Source organism: Dermacentor andersoni, chromosome 2 (genome assembly GCF_023375885.2).
Source record: "Dermacentor andersoni chromosome 2, qqDerAnde1_hic_scaffold, whole genome shotgun sequence".
In the NCBI taxonomy this organism is placed as follows: domain Eukaryota; kingdom Metazoa; phylum Arthropoda; class Arachnida; order Ixodida; family Ixodidae; genus Dermacentor; species Dermacentor andersoni.
In genome coordinates, this window is record NC_092815.1 from 224,360,169 (window position 1) to 224,369,619 (window position 9,451).

The 9,451-nt window shown below is 47.3% G+C and overlaps 2 protein-coding genes across 3 annotated transcripts in view; one reads left to right on the forward strand and one right to left on the reverse strand.

Annotated features, from left to right (window-relative positions):
• The window catches only part of LOC126539768 (motile sperm domain-containing protein 1-like), a 148,839-nt gene extending 144,226 nt beyond the window's left edge, over positions 1–4,613 (reverse strand). Inside the window, exon 1 of one of the 2 annotated variants that reach the window (XM_050186609.3) lies at positions 4,367–4,613. In XM_050186609.3, coding sequence (XP_050042566.1) covers positions 4,367–4,412 — 46 coding nt within the window. In that variant the 5' untranslated portion in view covers positions 4,413–4,613. The remainder of the gene's footprint in view (positions 1–4,366) is intronic. The other variant, XM_050186610.3, reaches the window with a different exon arrangement.
• A 1,469-nt stretch (positions 4,614–6,082) lies between these two features.
• LOC126539767 (SAP30-binding protein-like) lies at positions 6,083–7,960 on the forward strand. Its single transcript, XM_050186608.3, has one exon. It carries the CDS (start codon positions 6,420–6,422, stop codon positions 7,224–7,226), a length of 807 nt encoding a protein of 268 aa, XP_050042565.1. The 5' UTR covers positions 6,083–6,419; the 3' UTR covers positions 7,227–7,960.
• Positions 7,961–9,451: the final 1,491 nt, after the last annotated feature.

The following is a 9,451-nucleotide window of genomic DNA, read 5'->3' on the forward strand; positions in this document are numbered from 1 at the left end:
CACGCCGCCGATGCTAGCGATCAAAATTCACGCTAGGCCTACGCTTCGGTTCAAACAAAGGTCTTGAACGAAGCAAAACTGTTAACTCTATCGTCCGATGCCCCAAGAGGCCCCACGTTGGGCGCCAGATGTGGGAGATCTTGGGGTTCTCCTCCTCCGTACTCTTGGGACAAAGGAACGACAACACAGTAGTGCAAACAGCAAACAATCACAAGGGCATTTATTGCACCTTTCATAGATCAATGCCTGCTAGCCGAGTTGCTATCCCCAAAACATGCCGATGGGCGCGCGACAAATCTAGAAGTCCGACTTACCGCGACCGCATTGCGAGCGAATATGTTCGCCCCATGCTGGATCCCAACGCCTGGCCGTTCGCGTGTACAGTCACGCGAATGGTGGCACGTTCGAAGGCGGCCACGCGAGACGGTCTCGCAGAACCATGGATTGGCGCGCGCACGCGGTACGTCCGGCGCTGTCTGCCGACCCGCCGGGAAAAAGACAGCACCTTGTCCCTCGGCGCCCGAGTAACCCCGCCGCGGCGCGACGGTCGCGCCATCTCTCGCACCGCGCTTGTACCACGCCGACCGCCGCGGGCGCCAGGCCACGCGAGCCGTGCGGAAAAACAGCATATCAGGGGATGCGTGAGTCTCGCATCCCCACAGCTGGCAGCCTCAACTCAACAAGAAGAAGAGAACACACAACAACACTCAGGTGCCTATATAAGCACAAGCGCAGCGAGCAGTAGCTTGCGAGCACACAAATATGCCACACGAACAACTGATGTAATCACAATGACAAGCAGCAGCACTTGGTCAAAGCTGCCAATGCACATGTTGGCATTTACACTTGGGAGGTGTTTGCATGTTGTCAAGCCACTGTGGGCAGCTTCTGCCCCAAACCTGTCTTCATAGCCTGCACCAGTTTATGAACATAAACTCATCTACAGAAATTACACAAACAAGTAGACCATAAATAAATAAGCCAAAGGGACCTACTGATACAACGCCTTTCCTGTTTACTGAGCCAACTATGACATTTACTTTGTGGAGCTTAGCGTCAACATATCTTGATAAATCTTGTTTCCATTTGCTATTAAAATTGGCAGTGTTTCTTTGTGATAGTGAAATAGCTCATTTTAGATGTCTTATGGTGCAACTAATCCTTTAATTAGCGACAGTTCAATTTAACTCTGCAGCACCAAGTCTGAGACACATCAATGCATTGTGTCCTTCGTTAATTTGACTTTCCCGCTTGAAGACATTTGAAGAATCTACCTCAATGTTTGCTTAAATGCCATGGACTGGCACATAAAAAGTTGTTACGTACACATAGCATTTTCATGTAAGGCCCATTCTTTGGAAATATTGGCAGTTCCTATCAGAAAAATTATTGCTTGGTAGCTTATTGCACATTCCTGCACCAGCTGTTTTGCCTGCTGATACCAACACCTCCTGCATCACTTCTGCAGCTAACACAAATTGGTGTCACTGCAGCACATTTGCATGATGTGCGACATTCTATGATTCTGTTTGGACCTTGCACTGTGCCTCATTTTTTGTTGTGCTGACAAATAACAAAGAACTGTAAATGTGCATTTGAAATGGTAAAAATAGTAAATATGGCACTTGCTTATAAGCCCGCCTCCACTATTCATACGTGCCACATGTTTTTCGGTTATATACAATATACATGTGACATTGGCACATTGACATTTTTTTCCCTCATTGTGGAGGCCATTACAGTGCACAGGCAGCACTCACAACCAATGTTCAGATAGTGCTCCCAGAGCACACGACGACACTAAAGCGTCGTCGTGTGCTCCCTCTCCATTGCCATTTAGTCTGCACACCTGGAAGGCCCTAACCGGAATGTACCAAAATCTGCCGCAGCGGGCACTGCTTGTTGCAGAGCGATGATGAGGATGAAGAAGGTGCTAGAAGGAAGTAATATTAGGTTTAATGTCTCATACAAACAGGCAGGTACAGTAGTAGAACAGCAACTTCCAGGTTCGTTTCTTGCGGACAGCACTGTGTTGCTAGCTAACAAGCAAAGTGATTTGCTACCTCTGGCTAATATCTGTGGACAGGAAGGCAAGAATTTAGGTTTGAATTTTACCGTTATGAAATCAGGTGTTATGGTATTCAATGAAAACAGTGAACAGATAGTGACAATACATGGCCAGGAAATACCTCGGGTAAAAGAATATAAATACCTTGGTACATAGATAAACGAAGGCAATACATATATGGAAAAAGAGGAAAGAACAACAACAGTAAAGGGGAAGAGAAATGCAGCCATAGTGAAACACAGAATGCTTGGGGATACAATAGGTACGAGGTGCTCCAGGGTATGTGGAAAGGTGTAATGGTTCCAGGACTTCCATTTGGAAATGTGGTTGTTTGCTTGAAATCAGGGGTACAATTAGGACTCGATGGCAACCAAAGGTCAGTGGGACGCCTCATATTGGGCGCTCACGGGAAGTCTACAGATGAAGCTGCGCAGTGTGATATGGGCTCAACAAGTTTTGAAGTGAGGGATGCTCACAGTAAAATTAATTATAAAAAAGCGACTGAGGGATATGGAAGAAAGTAAATGGGCTGGGAGAGTTGAGGTATTTGTACAGGAAAAACATTGATTCACAGTGGAGGAAAAGAACAAGGAAGCTTACCAGCAAGCATGTGGCCTGTCAAGTGAGCAACACAGCAACAAAGAATATCAAGCGGAAACTCAGAGATGCTGAAATAATCTCATGTGTGGGGGCAATGGAAAAGAAACCTGCCATGAGTAACTACTTAAGAGGAAAAAAACGAAATCGGGAAAGAAACAATTTATAATAACTCAAAGGGAAGCTCATTACTTTTTGAGCGAGATCAGGATGCCTTAGAACACGCACTTATAAAGCAAAATATAAGAAGGGAGAAGCATGTGCTTGCTGTGGTAAAGCTAGGAAAATGATGGAGCATGTTTTATTAGAATGTGAAAATATCTGCCCAGCAGTTAATTTAGGCATCCCTGGCCTCCTTGAAGCCCTTGGGTCCAGACTTTAGAGAAGGGGAAAGTAAACATGTCCACAACAGAGATTAGTAAGAGGCAACTAGAATATTGGTGGAAGTAGGGAAACGACAAAAAACGGAGACGTGCAAAACCAAAGTTCGCAATAGGGAGTCAGAAAATTTGGTTATCGGAATTCATCATGTGGTTTTTTTTTTCTTTTTTAACCTAGGTAGGACATCAGGCAGTATAATAGCAAGAGCGTGGTGGTGCAACCCATTCTCCATCCCGTTTCAAAGGGGATGCTCATAACATCCATCCATCAATCCATCCAACGATAATGTCACCATGCCAGCGCACGAGCCACTGTGGTGGGTTTTCCTCTGGCTCTCAGATTTATTATACCCATATAAGTGAAGTCTTTTTTTTGTTTGTTTTTAATGAACTTCGATACTTTAGCGCTTAAGTTGTGTGATCTTGTATGTTTTTTTTTTTTTTTTTATTTCAGGGAAGTATTCGGCTTGAACATTTGAAGCCATATCTTTCTAAATATTCATACACAATTAAAGATCACCTATTCAAGTACGCCGCATTATTACCTATGGCCTGTGTCCAAAGCTCCAACATTTTGGCTGCTGTATAAACGATATAGTAATTATAAAACATTATTTGGTGTTGCTTATCATTTTCGCCAGGGCTGATTTGACGATTTCATCTGGGTCACCTACCACATGGATTCTGTTCCTTTATTTTTGCATCCAATCATCAAATTATACTCAAGCAGGAATTTCGTCCATCCCTGTCACTGCGTGCTTAGGGCCACCAATACTACTTTCTCTCGGTTTAAAAGCTTCATTAAAATTGGCAACGCATTAGTATATAAAACATTTAGCTCATAAAGGCTGCACAGGCGAGTCCTTGAAAAGACAAGAAGCGAGATAACCGTTGTGCTGCTAACTTTCAGCTGAGGAATCGAGCCATTCACGCGCTTAAAACCCGACCTGAAACAACTTAGATGCGCCGTTCGCCACCACGGCAAGCATGACATTGCTTTGTCGCAAGAACAAGTGAAAAAATAAAAGCGCTGTACCCGCTAACGAAGAGAAACGCACCGCAAGCACACATGATCGCGCGGACACAATGTATTATACCACCGTCGCGCTGTCATCAAATGCGATGCAAGTACACAGTGCGTCTTCACTCGGGAAGCACGATACCGAGGATGGTGTTCTTTACAAAAGCAGGAAGACCGATCGGCCGTCATATTCCCCGTTCCCTGATCAAAGGCGGGTTCAACTTCACCACGCGCACGCTGCAACTCTTGCAGCACCCAAAGCCGCGTGACAAGGCCAGTTTGGAAACAGCTGTCCCTCACCGGGCTCCTTCACAATGGTCTGCCAGATGCCGACGCGCTGGGTCATGCCGAAATCGCAGCGGTCGCCGCCGACCGTTGGGCGCGTACCGCAGAGCAGTGGCAGGCACGCGCGGGACACTCACCATCGTCGACGGCGCTCAAAGCCTCAGCCGCTGACCCGACCACAGCACTCAAACACACGAGCCCATAGAATAAACGAGCCGTTCACTTGAGAGAAGGTAAATTGTACCTTCCGCAGTGGTACGAAAATGAGCAGCGGCAGCGCATGGAACTTAGCGGGGCGGACGCCAGATGGCGTCGCTCAACCAAATCTAACCGAGATCGGGATGCCTTAGAACACGACCTACTGGAACTCCAGACCTGCACAGATATCAGGCTTCTATAGGAGCAGCTTGCGCCCACTTTCGTTCAACCGACGGCCGTATGTGGCGCTTTTATAACCTGTTCGTCTGCTACGCGGTGGGCGGCTGTGCGGCGTTGTAATTAGTACGGCAGCTGTTGTGTTGTGACGACCTGCTTCTCTATAGTTGATGATTTTTGCTAACACAGTGACAGTGATGTCACAAGGCTTTGATCGGTCACTTGGCTCCAAAAGTTGACTGCCCGAACCTAAAAAATGTCCGAGCGTGTAGTCCGCTGCTCTCTAAAATAGCGTTGAATAGCCGCTCCTATTGCCTTTTTCAAGCAGATTATTATAAATCACATTGTGTATACAGTTCGCAACGTAGACAACAGTTTCATTGTACACGTTGTAAAATTCGCGTCTGCGCTCTTTAGAAACTTGAAGCCACGTACCGTAATGTTCGACGACAGAACGATTACCACTCATTTTAACTCTTAAATGTTGTCCGTGAATGCGTCGCGAGTTGAAAAAGTGAATTACGTACACAGCTTCACTGCCGTACCACGCCGCCGTACCACGCAGAAAAGCTAGCTTTACAGTTTGAAGAGTTCCGTGACACGATTTTTAAGGCCTGCAGTGCAGCACGTTTTAATGGCACTGGGATCGTTTAATTTTTTGCAAGCTTTCTTCTGAGCTAGACATCCAACGATATTAAAAACAAGATATGCTCACCTTCCCTTGAAACAGAATCGATCAGCCTATTGCACATATCGGGCGGAGGACTTACTCGTGAATACTTTTACTATATTACTTTTACCAGATCATCTGCCTTTCACTACGGCACACAGCAGTAAATCCTAATGTCATCTACGACATTAGGCTGTCTGTAACCAACTAAAAAAAGCTAGATTATCCTATGAATCTTTTAAAACAATTTTTCCAGTCTCTTAAGGAGGCTAGGAAAGGGAAATTTATGCCGTCGATCTAGCATTGCAGCGGCTACCTATGCTCGTTGTTTACATTTCTTGCACCGCTCCTCCTCTTCTAGTTTCACTATTCAAACGCAAAGCATTCGCAAATATGTCTTCTTTTGTATATTTGTGAATTTATTCATTTATCGCCAATACAAGCGCTTTGTGCCTGCCGAAATGGCAAGACAAGCGCTGAACAGATCGCAGAAGCAGACGACAGCGAACAGGTTATAACTAGCGCCACTCGGCTCGTACGTTCTTTCCCTAGCGGCAAAAGGGGGCAAACTAGACCAGGCGTGCTGGAGGAGGGAGATCTGTGCAGGTCTGGAGTTCAGTAGGTCGTGGTTTGGACGATATATACTCTATGCCGTAGACACTAGCGCCACATTTTCCTCTAGGGTACTTATTTAGAAACTCTATGCCTCAAATGAACGTCTCGTTCTCTTGGTTGTCTTGGTTGCTCTCATAGAGGGTTGCCAGTTGCCGATTTTTGTTCTGTGGATTTTTGTTCTGTGCGGTCGTGTTCTCTTCTACAATACCTTGTTGCTTGATCCGACGGAGAAAACAGAGGAGGAAGGGGAGTGCGACGCCGCCAACTTGTCGTTCCCGTTCCTTGTTTAGTCAGGAATTTAATCCGTTGATTACGTGATTACGCGTAGCCTCGAAGTGTTCACACCCGATAGGAATGCACCGCGGCTTGAAGCCAATGCCAAAGCTGTGACCGTCGCTACTATCCACCATGAACAGCGATTCCTCGACATCGAAAGCGACAGCGTTGGCGTCGCTGACCGAGACGTACACCGATTCGGAAGGCGAACTCGACTCAGAGCCAGAGACCATCGAGCGCAAGGAGCCGAGCATCGAGAGCACGCCGAACTCGCAGAGTGGAGTGCCGCTCGTCTCGTACCGCGCCGAGGACGAGGACGAGGCAGTCGGTGAGGACGACGAAGCACACGCCGAGTCTGGCCAGGTGCTGTACGTACGGCCCGAGTCTCCAGTCTCCTTCCACCGATGCCTGCAGAGCTTGGGGCCGAATGGCGTGTTCCTGCCGCCAGAGCCGCCGGGCCGCTGCGCGCCGGCTCTTCAGGAGAAGATCGCACGCCTCTATGAGCGGAAGGTTCGTGATGGGCGAGACATGAATGCGTCCATCCAGATGCGTAAGGACTTCCGCAACCCGAGTATCTACGAAAAACTGATTGCGTACTGCGGCATCGACGAGCTTGGCACTAACTACCCACCGGAGACGTACGACCCGCACAGCTGGGGCCCGGACTCGTACTATGAGGAACTCTCACGGCGCCAGAAGGAGGAGATGGACAAGCGCGAACGTGAGAAGAAGACCAAGGTGGAGTTCCTCACGGGCACGGCCAAGAAGCCCGAACCGCGCAAGAGTAAATGGGACGTGGGTGGAACGCAGCCCGTGCTGGGCGTCGCGAGGCCCCTTGCGGCCGTCCCTTCTGCCATCCTGCCGCCGCCGCTGGCGTCCAGGCCGACTGTCATCTCGGCCTTCGGCACGTTGCCCAAGAAACCCGCCGCCAAGCCATGAGTGTGCTGTGCTCCATACAGTGGGCGTGTCTGCGGCAGGTCTTTCCCCTCTTATTGTTCGTGCAGGCAGCGAAGCCGCAGTGGCACGCATCACTTTTGATTGGTACAAATCTGGTGACGCCTTGGGCAGGAAACAAAGAATACTGTGTATCTGAAAATGAAACTGGCCCACATTGTGGCTCCAAATGTGGTCAGAAAAGCACAATTAACCCTTGACATGTAAATAAACAAGACCACTCACTGGTTGTTTAATTGGTGAAATTAATTTTAAAAAAAAGGAAAGGGACATTGTAGGCAGCTCAGGCCGCATACTTCCATAGCAGCCTCAGTCTACAAGCATGCACAAAGGTTTTTGGAGCATGCAATCCGAGGGAAAAAATGACACGATTGTAGCAAACACATTCTTTCAAATTATAAAAGGCCTATGTATATGTACTTCAGTTTACAGATACCACATTTCTTATTTATTCTTCCTGCTGAGTGGAGAAGTGACGATGTTTAACTTCTGCAAAACTTAATGCTCCAGAAGCTTTTATGGTTGACTGTACATACCGAATTGCAATCTTAAGCCATGGTCTCACAGCTGGCTCTATACTCAAACGCAGCTTCTACCACTGGACATCACAGGTGTAGTCTGTGGGCAAATTGTGATTCAGTCAGTAATTTTCATAACTGCTGCCTCCATTTGTTAATTTGTTTCATGATTATCATTAATAAAACCTTATTTTTTGACAATAGGGTGAATTGTGTGTTTGATGCATTAAATGTAAAGCTCACCAACAGCAACAGGTTAAGAATTCCAAGAATTGCTTCTTGGAAGAACACATACTTCATTGGATTGCCTGAACAGATTCATCTATTTCATTGTTATGCATGTCAATTTGCTCAGGCGCTGTTGTAGGTGAAAATGCCTCCTTCTAAGGAGCACTCCCAACACCCTGTTTCTTGGATGCCCTTCTGCCGTTTACACCTTGGCCATTTTCAGGGCACCTTCTCAGTTACCTTGGCAAGGCTTTGTAAGGCTTGTTTCTAGGCTAGTTGGTTCGTGGTATGCAGTAAAATTAAGAGAGCGCAATAAAAGGCACGGACAAGACTGACCGCCGCAAGCGCTTGTGGTGTTCAGTCTTGTCTGTGCCTTTTCCTTTTTTTGTGCACTTTTTAAATTACAGTTACGTTCTTTGTGTCCTCAAGAGCAAGGTGGTGCGATATGCCAAGCTGGGCTGATTAGAAGATCTAGCGACCTGACGCGAAAGACGAGAGACCTTCCATGAAAGGTGTCTGACGAGCTGCTCTGTTTGCTTTCTTTTATGCATAGCACACTTAGTCTCTGTGTGCGTTAATTGACCGCAGTGAAGTGGTGTGCCATAGTAGAGTGATTGACATAGCTAATAGAGAGTTTTAGCTTAAGGGACGCAAGCGGCTTGCGTACACAAGAACTAGGGCTGATGGTATTGCGCATGCGCATGGCCTGACGTAGGGGTCTGCGCATGCGCAGTACCGTGGCCCCTAGTTCTTGCGTACGCAAGCCGCTTGCATCCCCTAATCTAAAGCTCTAATGACAACATGCACGTGAAAACAGACTGCCCAATTCCAGCCAGGGGCACTGTGAGTGCGTGGTGTGCGTGCGCCAGGCGGCAGCATGAGGCATTCTCTTCAGTGTTCCCTCCACGCAGTTTGCATGTGTGCGGGGGGGTGTAAGGGGGGAAGGTTGTTTGAGCTGTCGTCGTCCTAATGCCCAGCAATTCTGGCTGTGCGGTGCATCAGCAGATGCTTGTTGAGAGTATGTTGTTTTCATGTTTGCGCTCGCCATAACTGTTTTCTGGGAGTTCAGAGGGATGAGTGCAGATGGCAAGGTAGAATGTACTGTAAGGTTGAGTTGGTGTAGTATTCCGGAGCAACCACTTTCGGAGATACTTTCACGAGATTAGCGCCGGACACGTCTTGTGTCTATGAGCAACAGCGTTCCTGTGTTTGTGTATGAGGGTCGGTGTCCGGTGCTAGTCCCGTGAAATCCCGGGAAAGAGAAAGTATCTCTGAAAGTGGTTGCTCGAGAATACTGCCCCTATGTAAATTGTTTGCGACAGCTTCTCAGATTGCAGTGTAGGCAGAATTGCACGCATCATCACTTACAAGAAACTTTTAATAAATTTGTGAAGCTCTCTGTTGTGCATATTATGCTGTCATTCAAGGACTGCTATTTAAGAAAGAATTAAGAAATCGCAATTG

Bases quoted from the DNA above. Each gene is read 5' to 3' on its own strand.
- LOC126539767 (XM_050186608.3), top strand. From the start codon at position 6,420: ATGAACAGCGATTCCTCGACATCGAAAGCGACAGCGTTGGCGTCGCTG.